Below are 15,569 nucleotides of genomic sequence, written 5' to 3' on the forward strand. Positions count from 1 at the left end.
CTTCAAGTATACATTCGTGGTATTGGGCAGTCGCTGAATTGGTTTAGTCGCGGTGGATGACATGCCAATCAAAGCGTATGCCAGCATCCATCGGGACGCAGTCTGGTATTAAACCGCGTTCGTGACCAGCCTTGTGCGGCGACTATGTGACGAGGGGGTTCCGCGAATGGCTGGGAGATTGGCGGACTTGAATCAGCACGCAAGGACGTATATTACGGGGGGAGGATGTTAGAGGGGGGTATAGCAGAGACACGAACGTTAAACCGGAAACCGAAACCGAAACCTCAGTGGCGGGGCGAAAGGGATTGAATATATAGAAAAAAAAGAAGAAAAAAAAGTTGAGACTCGCGGGGACCACGAGTGTTCGAATAATAAGTTCGAGTCGATAGCAGAAATTACAGGGTTTAGATATCAATAAGGAAATAAGAGAATAGAAGATGGGATTCGATAAAACGGGGCCGAAATGAGCGGTCGGCGCAGATGCCTCGAAAGAATTTCGTGTTCCGATTGATGGTGGAACCTTTCACCAGGGGCAGTTTGACACCGGCCTCTCCCATGGATACCCCTTATGGCATATCCACTATGCTCGACAAAGAAACAGAACGACGATCGGAGATCCTGCGAAGAGTGCGCCTTTTGACGATCCCCATTTGTTTCCCCACAGACCGCGCTGGCGTGGTCTAGCCCTGCTGCTTCACTGAATCTCCGTCTGCTCTTCATCGGCGAAAATGGGATCCCAAAAATTTGTCGGCAAGGATAAGTCCAAGAAATCTCCAAATAATGTGTCAATATCTGCAAATCCGTTCATCGAGGTATCTAGCACGCCTATCGCTGCTGGGGGGCTCTCCATCGGCACTTCGGGGCCCGATCCCATAGGTGCCATGACCGAATCGGTTTCGGTTCCTCCATGAGCTGGACCATCATTCCCATTCCCATTCCCATTCCCATTCGAGGTTTCAGTGGCTATCGGAACGGTCAGAGCCGCGCCGGTTGTAGGTTGCGAGACTGAGGGTGCTGATGCTGGGTGCCGCTGATGCTCATAGTCAATCTGTTGCAATGCTTTCCTTCCCAGACGAGCCATTGCCTCCGCAGAATACCACTGTGGACTAAGATTCTCCAGCAGTGAACAGCATGCTTCCAGGCTAGCCTTGGCTCGGTCGAAATGAGTGACTAGCTTGCTGGACCGGAGCTGTCGATAGGAGACACCCATGGACAACGTAATTGCGTAGGGTACAATTGGAAAAGGTGGTAATTTGCCTCTACATTCTGATGCGACAATAAAATGAATACGAATGGCTGCGAGACCCTGTCGTATAGACGAGACTCTACTGCTATCAAGGCCCTCGGTCAGTTTGTATCGACAGGACAAAATTGCCACGCAATGATAATAGAGCTCCAGGATACCTGTCATGACAATTAGCTCTCATTCGGTTGAAACTTGACAGGATCTTAAGAACAATCGTACCCAGAGTCGCATAGTCTAAATCTCCTTGAGCGTTCTCTCCCACGATATCTTCAAAGGCAGGAAATCCCTCTTCCCATCCGCTCGTGGTACCCGCAGACGGTCTATAAAAGGATATGACGGTTGCAAGAAGGTCGGAGATGGCCAGCCATACCCCGAATGCGCCGTGGTTCTGGGGTTGGGTATTGGGTTTCGCAACTCCAATATCGCGATCGGCCAGGAGCACCGGACGCCCGCCAATGCTTGCATGCATTTTGTCCAACGTCCACATACACCAGAAAAGTTCGGCAAGGGGGTCCACAGATGTTCGGTCCGGCCGGTCTAAATGTAAACCTATCGTTTGGGCCTGGTGGATGGCCTGGCACAGGTGAAGCGAAGCCGCCTCCGCTCCTTCATATCCTTCACAGTGTAGAGACATCAATGCCAGTATACGGATGCGAGTCAAGCGATCCGTCTCCAGTTCTGCATCCATGGCTGCGACAAGTCCTTTGTAAACCTCGCTACAGAATTGACGTGGGGTTTGTAGTAGCCCACCCTCCGCGAGGTGTAAATGAGAACAAGCAGCAGCGTCTTTGGCAGCGACAAGGCAGATGGCTCTCTCGAGAAAAATCGAGGTCAAGCCTTCCGCCTGGTCATGTAGGAAAGCATCCCTTTCGATGAGGGGAATGATATGATTAAACCTTGAGAAATAGATAGCCGTTAATGGATCGCGTGTCACGAGTGGAAGGGGGCCACACGCTTGCAATGCAGACCCGTAACGTTGATGCAGAACCGATGCTATCGAGTCACCGTCAAGCGTTGATTGGGGCAGGCCATTAGGTACAGGCTCCGAGCCAGAGGTCTGGCGCTTGTTTCTCGCGCTGCCAGCATTCTCTGGGGTTTGCGAGCTGATCCAAAGCCCAATGCGGTCGCGAAGAGGATTACCAGTAGACTCATCTAGTCTTTCTCGAATAACAGCTTCGGGGTTCAGATCACCAACAAATCTTTCCGTGCTAGGAAATGATGGCAAGGCCGCATCCGCAGACGCAGTTCTCATCCGGCCCGGAGCGTGGGAATGAGAAGACCGGTGACGTGAAGTATCGACAGTGAAGGTGCTCGAGACACCGCCCCTGGAGTTGCGGGAAAAGTGATCATTCACAATGTCCGGATTGGCAGTCAGATGTCGACATCGTTTCTAACATCTCCTTAGCAGTGACCACGAGATCTGTTTTGCGTTCGAATACCTTTCTCCGCTGGCAGGCGGGACAGGCTCGCAGAGCTCGAGTTCTACTCCGCGACTGAGGAGTGTCGGCAAGCCAAGTGAGCTCCATGGGATCGAAGACGCGTACTTGGTCCACATCGTACCTTCGAACGGTACGACCGGAGGCGTGAGGAAGCTTGCGGTGGTTTTATCGATAAGTGGCGGGCGGACCACCAACCGCCCCGAACCAGCGATCCGCCTCTTTCTCAATCCATGACACTGGATATTCCCCCGGCCTTTCGATGCATCGGATGTCTGGCTGATTTGGATTGTGAGCAATAATGCGTTGCATAATTTATTTCCTACAATCGCCTAAAATGATCGTTCTATTTGCCCCAGGACATTGCACCTTTCGTCATGTATCTAAGCTGATGTCTTGAAGCACCGAATCGGAGATAACCGTTGAGTCTCGTAGAAAATCCAAGATTTTAATACACCACAAGCCCCCTGTGCCTATCGGAGCTGGCAAATGGCCGAGAGAAAATTGAGCAAGTAAAATGCGGAAGAGTGCCGCAAGTCATGCAAAATCAATGCCTTGTTTAAGCCTCTACCTCCGCAAGAGCTTCGAGAACGTCCGCGTCATCGAATTCGTCTTCCACGGGAAATTGTTTGGTTTCTTCTTTATCCGGACAAGAAGCCGGAGCATTTCTTGTTGATAACGCATTTTTGGCCAATACAGACGAGTTTTCCTTATTTGAGGACGGGGAAATGGAGTGCTTGGTCGGTACGAGACTCCAGTCAATGATTTCGTCGTCCCCATATCGTGACGCCAGCCAGTCGTTGCATTTCCTGAAATGACCGTTGTCAAACTGGAATCCAATGTTAGCAGCGTGTGGCATATGACACAGGTTGTGTCCACGAGCAGCAACAGGTAGTAACTTACAAATCCTCGATGGGCACTCAGTGGACTAGGATGCACTGATTGCAGTACACAGTGCTTCTGTCGGTTGACTTTTGCCACTCGCATTCCAGCGGGTTTGCCCCATGCCAGGAAGACCACTCCGTTTGTGCGCACTCGAGCAACCAGATCAATTGCCTTCTGGGTAAATTTCTCCCATCCCTTATTGGAGTGGCTATTTGCCTGATGGGCACGAACCGTGAGACAGGTATTGAGCAGCAGGACACCCCGGTCGGCCCAAGGAGTGAGTAGTCCAGCATCATTGGGCGGGATTTGAAAATCCGGGTAATTTTTCTTAATTCCTCTGTAGATGTTCACTAGAGATGGCGGAGCTCGAGTTGGAGGTCGCACAGAGAACGCTAAGCCGTGAGCTTGATTGTCATTGTGGTATGGATCCTGGCCGACGATGACAACTTTGACACTGTGCAAAGGCGTGTGTCGGGACCTTGATATGTTAGCACAAGACAAGGGATGATGGGCTCGGACTCGAGATACCAGGAATAGATATCCTCCTCTGGAGGAAAAACCTTGGCATTGGAATCTTTCTCCTTCTTGAGAAAGCGCTTGAGATTCAGGAAATCTGTGCTTAGAATCTCATCTTTTAGATGAGCAAGCCAACTCTCGTCCAAAGTATCAATCTCTAACTGCAGCAGGTCCTTTTGCTCCGCTGTGAGAGACGTAACCCATTTGTCCTTGTTGAAAGAAGTCGATTGATGCAGTACCGGAGCCGAAGCTAATTCCTGTGTGGTAGGGTGGGCTTTCGACTTGGGGGGGGCCAAAAAAGGACGTGATACTAGCGCTTTTGGGCTTTTTGCTGTCTGCCGATGAGGCTGAGAGGTGGTCCGCGTTTCGTTTCAATGCCGGGCTAACCATGGCGAAGGAAAGGTTCGTTGTTACCGAAAAGCGATCACTGTCATTCAACAAAAAGTGTGAGGAAAGTCAATGCAGCAGGAAACGAGGAGTCTGAAGATACGTCGTCGACGTCGATCTACGCGTTCCGCGACAACGCGTCGTAGATTAGATAAGGCGAATCCGACTCCACAATAAAGCACGGATCCATCACATTCAGATTCCTCTCCTACGTGTGCCACTTCCCCGACTCTACACAGGGCTTATGGAATAGGCATGCTTGTTACTCAAAGGTCCATTTCAAACTGGTAATACAAATGACTAGGCACAATTATCCAGGCGAGGAAAGTTTACAGCTCGTCGTGAGCCTCGTCGGAAGGAGCAGGAGTTTCAGCGACCTTGGAGGCCGAGACAGTGACATCAGCGCCCTCCTCGGGTTTCTTGGCACCATCAGCCAGGCCGTCGATCTCGTATTTGCCGTTCTCCTTAATGAACTGGACAAGGTCCTCGACAGTGCGCGAGCCGGCGTACTCGACAGGCTCGTCCTTTTTGCCGGCGGGGAAGAGCTTGATGGTGGGGAAACCAGTGATGGAATCGGGAACATCGTTGGCGGTGGCATCAATCTTAGCAACCACGACCTTGTCCGCGACATCACTGTACAGAGCGGCGAGCTCATCGTACTTAGGAGCAAGACTGGATAGAGAAAACCATTAGCACACGTATCACATGAAGGGCGAAATGAAGCTTACGCCTTGCAGTGTCCGCACCAGGGAGCATAGAACTCGACGAGGACATCCTTCTCGTTGTCAATGACAACCTCCTGGTAGTTGCGGCCCACAACCACGGTGACAGAGCCTTCCTGAGACTCCGGGATAGGCTCGGACTTGATGCTTGGCTCAACCTTGCCGTCCAAGACGTTCTGAATGAATTTGCCGACCTCTTTGGCGTCAAGCTTCTTGGACTGATCATAGGGGAACTTGGAGTTCTTAGTGGTCTCCTGGATAGCGAAGGCTGGGAATTTCTCGGGTTCAAGGTTCAGGTTGCTGGCGTGGGCGCCGAAGAGCTTGGCATCAAGGGTGACGACGTTGATGGCTCCACGGTGCTTCTCGGCGATGGGGCGGAATTCTTCGGCGAACTTCTCACGCTCCTCAGCGGTCTCAGCGAAGATGTACGCCAATGGAATACCAGCCTGTCGAAATTGGGATGCATATTAGTCAAACCATACGTCGAAGACTTCTCTATAACTTACCGCCATGTACTTAGAATAGGTCTCAGGGCCCAGTTCGCCAACCAGAGGAGTGCTAGCGGTCTTGACCCATTTGAGGATGGCCTCCTCCTCAAGCTTACCGTCGTAGACGGCCTTCTTCTCATCGAAGTCCTTGTAAAGGACAACAGAAGGCTGCTTCACGCCCTCCGATTTGGCGAGAGAAACGTCATTTGAGGCACCGAACAGGTAAGTGTCTCTTTGGGCCTCAGCAAGCGCGGTGAAGCTTTTGTTAGCGGTCTTGTCATCGGAGGCCACATAGCCGACGATGACGATTTTATCCATGGTCTTGAAATCCTCCAGATTCTCCTCAGTCACGCTAGAAACGGCGGGCATCGATTGCTTGGTCATGTAAGAGACAATCCTATGTAAAACAAAATCATGCCCGTCAGCAGGTGGTCACGAACGCGTCGCAATGAGCCAGAGAAGCTTACGATTCAGTTTGGCGGGCGCCTCCATATGGCTTGTGCGATTCGGCGCCACGGAAGACCTTCAAAGTCGGGTATCCATCAACCTCGTAACTCCGGCAGAGGTCCTCCTCGACGGTGCAGTCCACTTTAACCAAGGGAATGTTCTTGCTCTTCAACTCCGTCGCGGCCTCCTCGTATTTGGGCGCCAAACCCTTACAGTGACCACACCATGGGGCGTAGAACTCAGCGAGAACGAGCGGGTGCTCTTTGACGAAATCGTCAAAGGTATCCTTGGTCAAGGTAATGACATTGGAGTCGGCAGCGTCAGCAGGTTCGGCAGCGGAGACAGCTGCGACAGCTCCGAGGAGGCTCAAAACCAGAGGTGTAAATGACCGCATGGTGGTGGGTGTAATGAAGAGTATGAGGAAGGTATGAAAAGTGGAGGGGGACGAATTATTAAAAGGCCCCACGAGAGTTAAGGACAGTTTGTTCTTTGGGGGCCGAGTGGAGCGGGAGCTGCAATGCAGGGAAACGCAAGGGATGTTCCTTAGGCCCGCCCTGTGTCCAGGTACCCGCCCTTCCAGCCCTTTTGATATGTGCACGCAGGTACCAGCTACACGCTACACGCTACACGCTACACGTTACTGCACGAGTTGCACTTTAGAGGGGATCGCTTCTGCTCCTAGCCCTGTTACACCGGAATCCCAGGCTTACGGCTATCATAGCCTGCATTGCTTCCTAGGATTGGTAATCTCGGTACGTGTGCCACCAGCTTGCTTCTACTTCTGCAACCTCCTCTACTATAGATTCAAATATGATCGTCAAAATTAGCGACCCGAATTGCATGCGCGCTTGTCCTTGGCTATCAATAAATAATATTCAATACAAAGCTGCGGAAGTCACGCTCAACTGATCCTCCGGCCGCGTAGAAATAGCTCCATACCCAGGGGCTTCGGAAACTTGATCTAACTCAGCCCCCAGCGCCAGAGCATCCCGTTTGCCACGGTCCACGTCGACCAACAGCATGAGAGGCAATGGGAGGAATATCAAAATGGCAAGGAACAGAAATGCGGGTCGGATCCCGCCGTATCGATCCGTAATGGCGCCAACAATCGCGGGGCCGAACACGCTCGATCCTTTATCGGTGATCGCGTAGAGAGCATAGAAGGCCGCTTCGTATCCCGGTGGGATCAACTCCGCAAAGAAGCTTCGGCAATACGACGATAGCCCGCCCATGACAAGCCCATACACAGCTCCGAGCGGGTACATCTCCCATGGTTGTTGGAGACCAATACCCAAACGCTGCACGGATGGAAGATAACCTAGAATCCCGTACAGGGGAATCAGCTCGAACAAAACGATACACGCAATGATAGTTTGCGAGGCCCGAAGATGAAGCAGGCTTGATAAGTAGCTCCAGGAGAAAGCGCCAAATACCCCCGCAATCATCACAACCACGTTGATCAGTCCAAGGGCTGCGGGCTTCATGTTTAACTCAGTCTTAGCAAACAAGACGGCGGTGCCGCTGACAGTGGCAATGCCGTCACTTAGTAGAAACCAGGCCGCTAAAAAGATTAAGATATCCTTGAGGCGACGTGCGCGCATCGCAGTCTTTCCAAGTGACATCCAGGCATAGATCATGTATGCGATCCAGGAGTGAAGCGGTTTTCCGTCTGGGCCCAGAAGTGGAGGCCCAGGCCGAGCTCGCAGCCAGATGGCAGCAGGTATGGTAAAGATGAACCACCACAATCCAATCAGAAATAAAACAAGCCGCAAAGAGAATGTTGTTTGTTTGATAGTCATCACCACGAGAATAGCGATGATTTGGAGGGACACTGCTCCAACATAGCCAATACCGATTCCGAATGAAGAGATCCTTGTGGAGAGACTAAGCTGTAGTGAGGTCACAGCTGTGGCCTCTGCCTCGCTGGTCTCCCTGTTGGCACCAAGCAAAGGCGAAGAGTCATCGGGACTCAGTTGGGCTTCGAGACCCAAGGGAGGAGATAAGTCCCCGTTTGATGTATTGGCAGCCTCTCGTGGTCGATGTCCCTCGAGAATTGAGGGATGATGGCGCACAAGAACCGGCAGAAACGAGTTGAGAAGGACAAAAGACGCACCGAAGCAGGTATTCGCCACAATAGCAAGGAACCCTCCGAGGAGATAGACTTGAGGCACAACCACAAGGAACAACATGGTAGCCACCGAACCGACAAAAGCAAACAGAATTAGGAGCTTCTTGCGATAGTTGCCATGATCGGCGGCACCGGACATGGATATGATCAGAATCGCCTGGACCAGAACGCTCAGTGAAAAGGTATACAACGCAAAGCTTGCCGTATTAATCTCCGAACCGAGGAAGTAGATGATACACTGGCGTACGCCAGACCCCTGGGCACCATATTCGGCGGCATGGGACAGTTGCGTGGGGGGGATTCCAAGATGGAGTACACGGAGTGGTCTTATCTGACAAAAGAACACCGCGATCCCTTGCCATCTGCTCCAAAGTAATCGGGAGGAAAGAGCCTAATCAGTGTCAGTGGGAACTCCAGAACTCGAGGTGTGTACATACCCATGGCACATACGGTGAAGACCTCGGCCGCCCAGCCGTAGCAGTACCAGCCAGCCAGCTCTCGTTGGCTTGTCGGGCGAGGATCATCCCCGGAAATTGAGGGATTTGGCCATCGGCCTCATGTTGAGACATGGCTATACTTCCTGAGCTCGACCTAGCCAGGTACGTCGACAAGGGTACAGCTAGATAGCTCGATAGCTCGGTAGCTCGGAAGTCGTGGTGAGGTCATCTGTGGTCTAACATTCCTCGTAATCACCTTGTTTCGTACGGTACGAGACAAGGTGGCAGTCAACGCAAAATAACCAATACGGCTCTTTAACGATATTACTAATAACTAGGCATCAAGGCATCAAGGCACCAAGGAGGCAGGCGGTGCGTGCGCATTGCGCGCTTTCACAATTCCATCTTGGGCCTCGCCCTTCACCGTTCCTGATAAAATCTTCCTCTGTGTTCGATCTCCGATCTTCTCTGTACCTTGAGCTGGCTTGCCGTCGTCCTCGCGACACCTGTGTGAGCCTTTTAACCCACATCCACCCACGTCCACCTCAGATCGTCCCATCGTCCCGCTAAAGCCAGGCGCAACGACATCCGGCCTGCCGTGCCCGAAGCTTTTCACTTGTCCTAGCTTTCCTCGATTGCTCCTGCACTTGATCGCCTTGTCGACACTTCGATTCGGGCTCTCCGCATTTGCCTGGCTCCTTTGATTATGATCGCGACCATTGTTTTGCACGGCCAGTGATACGCATGGCACTGGGCTGAGAACATCTAAATTTCGCCTGGGCTTTACTTCCAGCTTCCCTTCCTATCATCCGCTCCAGCTGAGTCGAGCTCGGTACAGCGACTGAACTAGGCTGTGTGTTCTGTGCTGTGCAGAGGGTCCAGGAGGGGAAGGCTAAATTGGTACCGACACGCGCTGACACGCGCCGACGAGCCGAGTGGATTAGACATGCCCGGCGTCGTCATGGAAAAAGTCAACGCCGAGGGACCTATGCGAAGGTCGGATGTAATCGAGGCTACGAATGGCGCACCTGGGTCATTTGGGAACATCGATAAATCCGGACAATTCTCTGCATCCATGAACGGGCCGGTCCATGTGAATGGAGCAGGAAAAGGAGCAGATGACTTGACTCAGCATACCAAAGTAGCATCTCAAACGACAGGAGATATGGTACCAGCACCCTTCGAACTGCCACACATCACTCAAGGATTCTTTCCCTTTGGAACACTCATCAATCGAGCTGTACAACAGTGCTGGAATGATCTTTCCGATTTGATCACCGAGTTAGCTGCTATCCAAGTTTCCTCTGAAGGCTCCAATGCCCCAATGACAAATGGGAAACCGACGGGTAATCAGTCTTCAGAGAATGTTCATAAGAAATTACGGATCCTAGACTTTGCGCATACTAAGAGAGCAGAGTTTATCAAGCTTCTTGTTCTTTCCCAGTGGAGCCGACAGGCTGCAGAGGTTAGCAGGCTCATTGATATCCAAGGTTTCATCCGCACACGACACCAAGCGTACGAAAACGCAGTTCAATACGTTGGAGAGGTGAAGCGTGACCTCGTTCGGGCTCAGGTCGCCAACCCGGATTTGAAGACAGCTCTAGAGGTTCTTTCAAAGGGCACAGTAGCATCTCTGCCAGATGTAAGTCTGAGCGTACTTCGAGGACCATTCCTGTTCGGTCTTCTCACGCGTCTGTTTATCGGCATATATCTGACAGTATCTCGTCCAGTTCGGCTACAAGCCCCCCAAATCATTAACTGCACGCGCAACGCTGAAATCATTGCGTAAAATTAACCGCATTATCAGCATTCGGCTCGCATTGCATGACCAAGCACCTTGTCCATTGCGGAATTATCGTGTCCATGATGGCCGAGTGACATTCACCGTCCCTGGGGAATTCGAGCTTGATCTGTCAGTGGCAGAAGAGGCAATGACTTCACAGTTTTTCTTCGTGGACATACGCTTTCTTTTTTCCCCGTCATCTCCCATTCCGAAAGGTCGTATCTTCAACGAGCTCGATGCCAAGGTGAACGACCTTCTTCGCACCGAAGGCCTGATGGGATGCTACAATTTTTTACATGGGCTAGTCCTGACCAACAAGGTAAATACACTCTTCAGACAAGCCAGGGACCTTGCACGGGGCTTATGGTCTGAGGCTCTGCGTATTGAGCTGTTGCATCGAACCTTGGTCGTTCAATATTGGCCACTGCCGGCAGGGCCGAAAAGCTGGGTGGAAATCGGTGTTCGAAGAGGCCCAACCCGAAGCTATTCCCAGGATTTGGGCGACCACGCATCACGTCTTGGCCTTCGCTGGATGCGAGACGGGCAACAAGTGAATAGCGATGCTGTTCATTTTGATACAGAGAAGCTGTCCATGGAACGTATTTTGCGAAGTGTTATCGCATTGCACGCATCGCATCTCCTCGCAACTGCCTATACCACACTGAAAAAGTACAAACTTTTCTCTAACAGTACGCTGTCTTTGCGTGCGCAACTTTCTTCGACAGAACCAGGGGATTGCTATCTCGACATTCAATTAACATTCTCCCGGCATCTTCGGGCTTCTGTCGAACCCCTGTCAGGCATAATCACGTTATCAGGTACATCAAGCGCATTAGAGCGCCATGAGGGTGAGCGAGCCCCCAATAAATCGGCAATTGAGGAGTTGCTCGCTCGCGTCACACGTCTCAGATGCCTTACTGCGGTGGACGAAATTGAGTCTGGCATAAAGGCCCTTGGCCTTGAGAGTGTCAACCAAAGAGGCTTGGGGCTCGATGTCCGGCGGCTGTTCCCTTCTAATGTATTGCGCTCCGCGTTCTTCACTCATCCACATTGGGATCGTCGCTGGGTCGCTGCTGTGACAAGCAGCATGGATAGCGATAACTGGTGGTTGCTTCGACTACACCCGGTGGATGCCACTCGTAGTGGGACGCCCTTCGCTGTTCATGATCTTAACACCGGTTTCCCGCCAGCTCATGCAATTAGCAGAACGTTAATGGCTCAGCAAGGGCGATTCGACTACGCTGCCTGTGCAGAGCTTACTTATGGCTTGACAGGGATGCTGGCAATTTATGCCAATGCACGGTGCCTGGCAGACTTGCCTAATGCCTACTTCTATCCGCCACTGGAGCAATTGCAGTTGGGGAGTGACCTACAAGTGCCGGATCTCTACTTGCAGTATAAGACGTCCACGATCCCTTCCGCATTTCGGATACCTTTGCCGTCAGGGCTTGAAAAAGAATCCTATCTGCAGGATACTGTCCGTCTCTCATTCCATGGAATTGATCGTGAAAGTCAGTCAGTAGTCCTCATGGCTTATGGGACTTTACGATTCCGTATCAAATGCCTTATTCCACTTGTTTCACAGATGGATTCTTCCTTACTTCTGCAAGACAAAGGTAGCGGGTTTGCGCTTCGGTTGCTCGTACCAGCGGGCCACTCCGTGGTCCTTATCCTGTTTGAGCGCCTGCAGCGACTTGAATGTGTTCTATCCATCCTTCAATCTCTTATTCAGAAGCATATGGAGCCTCGGTCATTGTCGCTTAACGAGGTCGCGTTCTCCTATGGACCCAACAAGAAGTTCTCCTGTCGATTCGGCATCCATGTCTCGGGGCCTTCTTTATCAACCCAGATCGATGTTCCTCAGGCCCTGTCGAATCTCGATCCCCTTTTCCAGCTGCGCTTGCAGGTCAATTTCGACTACCCTAGCCCTCACCGTCGCATTTCGGAGTCCCTTACAGTGGCCTTGAACCATCGCTTTGCTGAATCCGGTGTCAACTCTATCCTCGGCTTTATGTCAGATACATTCCCGCTTCTGCACTGCCTCGATCAAATTACCCTCAAGCCGGCGCAGACACAGTCCTCACTGGTGCATGTCACAGTGAGGACGCCCGTTTCCTATCAAATCCACTATCCTCGCTTAAAATTTCGTTTCCGACTGTCTGCTCGCCCGCGGAATGGCCGCTCAGTATGGGTTTTAGAGGATGCCAATGCTACTGATCTGCTTGATCGCAGTCAAATCGTCGCAGCGGTACGAGAGAAGGTTTACAACTCCAAAGGCGATGGCTGGCAGGGTATTGGAGACGGTGCTATGTCTAGCATCGACGAAGTGGGAGGTCTCCTTTCCAGGCTCCACGAGTGCATGTGTGCTGTTTATCCAGTGCGCAACAAGCAGGACGATGAAGGGAAACCGGAGCAGCCTGCTACAAGTCCGCCGCGTCCCCAGGGAGTTCCTCAGCCTCCCAAACTAGCCACGGCCTCGCCGCAGAAAGGCGGAATGGGCAAGGCTGACGTCATCACGATCGATTAGCACTGTTTATCGCCGTGCTTGCGATCTCCGAAGGATCCGAAGGAGCTCTTCAGCCGTCTCCAGGGTTGCGTGATTCTTCGAAGGGGAGACTACGGTCTTCTCTTCGAGACTGTATTCTGTATTCGTAGACTCTCAATGTGACGCCTATTTCATGCGTTCTTGCTCAAGTCGTGTAGTAAAACACAGTTTGCTCTTTTCTGTCTGTACATTATTGGCGTAGCATCATTGCTTAATTTTGAATGTTCTGTCCATTGAAGGAAGAATGGCTGCAAGAGCAGCGAGACACATGCCAAGAACAATTCACTATGTAGTTTGCTCTAATATCGTTCTTCCTTGACCTTTCCTCGGTTCCGCAACAAATCATATTCAACCCACCTCACAGTCGGTGTCCCGCCTTCGGGTAGCAGTCTACCAGGGTTCATAACATGACAGCCCTCATAGGTCATGCAAAATGGTGCAGCCTCGGAGTCAGCTAGGACGAGGGCCGTGGGCAATGGGTAGAGTTGCACGGAGGAAGCGTGATCCCATAGGACAGGCCGTAGCTGAACGGGAAACGGAGAAATTGTTCCTTGATCCAGAATGGTCTTCACTAATTTGCGAGCCATCGAAGCTGTTGTCAGTTCGCTGTCAGCCTTGGTACCATTGCCCTGATCCGGCTTGGACGCAATAGAGACCGCATCGTTCGTCGAGCCATCTAATGCCTCGTGCATGGTGATATCGGCTTCAGCATCGTCGGGCTTAGTATTGATCGCAGTTCTTCGGAGTCGGCTCGAGATATCATCGCGGAAAATGACAATGTCATGCACTGGTCCAAACCACGAAAGGCGTGCTGGGTTGGATGTCCAAAGAGCTTCACCGACTGGTTCCATTGTCTGGGATCTTCCGAGCTCCGAGTTTGCATTTGCAAACACACGTCTAATTCGAGAGGTGAATAGCTCGGGGATAGGCTGTCGCGGAATTGCTGAAGCAGCCCCGGCCGAAAATGCAGATGCCCAAGGGTCGTTATCGCCTGGAACGAAGACGAAGGTCGAGTGTTGCAGTAGCGCAGGGAAGTCGGCCAGGACCACAGCGAGGGAATCAAAGTATTCCTTGTACTCGATACTCCCAGCCCGTCCACCTCCATTGATAACTGCTTCCTGTGAGAAGTTGCCCATCAAGACAAAGCTCTGAGGACGGTCGGGGAGGGCCAGGTCATTGTAGCTGCTGAATACCTTTCGGAGGGCGTCGAGCGTTCTCATGTTATCGAGATTTACCTCACTCATCACTGCGATCTTTATTCGGGCCGCGGTCTTCAGGGCCTCTTGTTCGCCTCGCAGACATTTCTCTTCAATTTTCCTCATGCGTGCACCCTGGGCTCGTTCGCTGCCAATACCCAAAAAATCAACCCAGCCAAAACCACCGCTAGAGCTGAGCTCGCTGCTGCCCTGACGGTTGCTCGTTCCCATGGAGATATCTCTGCGCTCACATGGAGGGCCACATATCGATACTCCAACAAAATGACCCCCAATGGTTCCACCTACCCCTGAGTTCCCTCCCAAAACAGATCCCTTGACCATCTCTTCTTCCTCGTAAATCCCATCAACGAGCACTATCATGCCTGGTGAGAACCATGCACCGTCCTTGGGGATCATGCGAGCATGACTCAAGTCCAATGACACACTTCCAGTCAGATCCACGAGTGACAAATCTCCCGTAGGGGAAATAGACAGTAGTCCAAGCAGGAGATGTGACGTTCCACTTCGGCCCAGTAGGTTCGCAATCGGGGTCAACTTGTATGACTGCTGAGTCGCAAGGTTTGATGATGAGCGCTGCAGTGAAGGGACGCCTGCAAAAGCTAAAGAGCTTTGAAATGATTCATTGCGAAGCAGTCGCTGATACACTAAGCTGTAGCGATCCCTGAAAAGTGCAGTCTTGTGGGAAGCAGGCGGAAACAACGTAGGTTTGGACTTGGTGGCTTCGAAGTATTTCTTGTCGATGTTGTATGTTAGGCGAGGTAAATCGAAGGCCTCAATTACCTTGAGCCAATGACGCGAATGAAGAGCAAGCTGAGATTCATTTTCCCTGACGTCTTCCAATCTCGTGAAAACTCCCTGTGAGTGATCGTTGCTTATTTCAAGTCGCCCTGCATCCACGCCGGTGGTCGATTTCACAGACCCGTCTTGATTGACCTTCCCAGCAACCACTCTCCCGCCACTCATACTGCCCTCGAGTGTCTGTAAAATCGCTTTCAATGACGCTCCTTTCCCCTCTTCCACGATAACACCGCCCCCGGCTCTCTTCCAGATCTTAGCCACTTCATCTAGAACTTTTTCCGCCAGGCCTTCTTCCCTCCAACCTGATCCGCAATGCTTGCCCACAAACACCGCTAGTGTCTGTAGTGCCGGTGACGAAATAGTGAGGTTGTGCTTGCGAGTGAAGGTCCGGAAGGCCACAGGTCGAAGAGTAGAAGGAGGGAGTAGAATGGGTAGGATCGAGGTCTTCGTGGGAGGTGCATGACCTTTTGGCATTCGAAAGGGGCGCGCTGGTGTTCCAAATGCAGGCGACGAGGAGGGAATTGGGTCTGCAGC

The 15,569-nt window shown here is 51.8% G+C and overlaps 6 protein-coding genes across 6 annotated transcripts; 1 reads left to right on the top strand and 5 right to left on the bottom strand.

Annotated features, from left to right (window-relative positions):
- Positions 1-694: 694 nt before the first annotated feature.
- N7477_005571 (transcription factor domain-containing protein) lies at positions 695-2,772 on the bottom strand (the record flags this gene model as incomplete). The annotated part of the gene is made up of 3 exons (XM_056967234.1): positions 695-1,404; positions 1,466-2,636; positions 2,686-2,772. The coding sequence occupies 3 exons, from the start codon at positions 2,770-2,772 to the stop codon at positions 695-697; spliced, it is 1,968 nt and encodes a 655-aa protein (XP_056821988.1).
- A 469-nt stretch (positions 2,773-3,241) lies between these two features.
- N7477_005572 (uracil-DNA glycosylase) lies at positions 3,242-4,473 on the bottom strand (the record flags this gene model as incomplete). Its single annotated transcript, XM_056967235.1, has 4 exons — positions 3,242-3,511; positions 3,586-4,045; positions 4,096-4,267; positions 4,323-4,473. The coding sequence occupies 4 exons, from the start codon at positions 4,471-4,473 to the stop codon at positions 3,242-3,244; spliced, it is 1,053 nt and encodes a 350-aa protein (XP_056821989.1).
- Positions 4,474-4,799: 326 nt separating this feature from the next.
- Positions 4,800-6,521, bottom strand: pdiA (protein disulfide isomerase PDI1; the record flags this gene model as incomplete). Its single annotated transcript, XM_056967236.1, has 4 exons — positions 4,800-5,142; positions 5,199-5,638; positions 5,699-6,077; positions 6,148-6,521. The coding sequence occupies 4 exons, from the start codon at positions 6,519-6,521 to the stop codon at positions 4,800-4,802; spliced, it is 1,536 nt and encodes a 511-aa protein (XP_056821990.1).
- A 481-nt stretch (positions 6,522-7,002) lies between these two features.
- atg22-1 (putative autophagy protein Atg22) lies at positions 7,003-8,824 on the bottom strand (the record flags this gene model as incomplete). The annotated part of the gene is made up of 2 exons (XM_056967237.1): positions 7,003-8,586; positions 8,693-8,824. 2 exons carry the CDS (start codon positions 8,822-8,824, stop codon positions 7,003-7,005), a joined length of 1,716 nt encoding a protein of 571 aa, XP_056821991.1.
- An 814-nt stretch (positions 8,825-9,638) lies between these two features.
- N7477_005575 (mediator of RNA polymerase II transcription subunit 14) lies at positions 9,639-13,002 on the top strand (the record flags this gene model as incomplete). Its single annotated transcript, XM_056967238.1, has 2 exons — positions 9,639-10,334; positions 10,423-13,002. 2 exons carry the CDS (start codon positions 9,639-9,641, stop codon positions 13,000-13,002), a joined length of 3,276 nt encoding a protein of 1,091 aa, XP_056821992.1.
- Positions 13,003-13,319: 317 nt separating this feature from the next.
- On the bottom strand, positions 13,320-15,509 carry N7477_005576 (DNA polymerase epsilon noncatalytic subunit; the record flags this gene model as incomplete). Its single annotated transcript, XM_056967239.1, has 1 exon — positions 13,320-15,509. The coding sequence occupies one exon, from the start codon at positions 15,507-15,509 to the stop codon at positions 13,320-13,322; it is 2,190 nt and encodes a 729-aa protein (XP_056821993.1).
- Positions 15,510-15,569: the final 60 nt, after the last annotated feature.

The sequence above is a fragment of the Penicillium maclennaniae genome (genome assembly GCF_028827695.1).
Source record: "Penicillium maclennaniae strain IBT 15551 chromosome Unknown utg000005l:1.0-2652337.0:1.0-2654196.0, whole genome shotgun sequence".
Taxonomy (NCBI): domain Eukaryota; kingdom Fungi; phylum Ascomycota; class Eurotiomycetes; order Eurotiales; family Aspergillaceae; genus Penicillium; species Penicillium maclennaniae.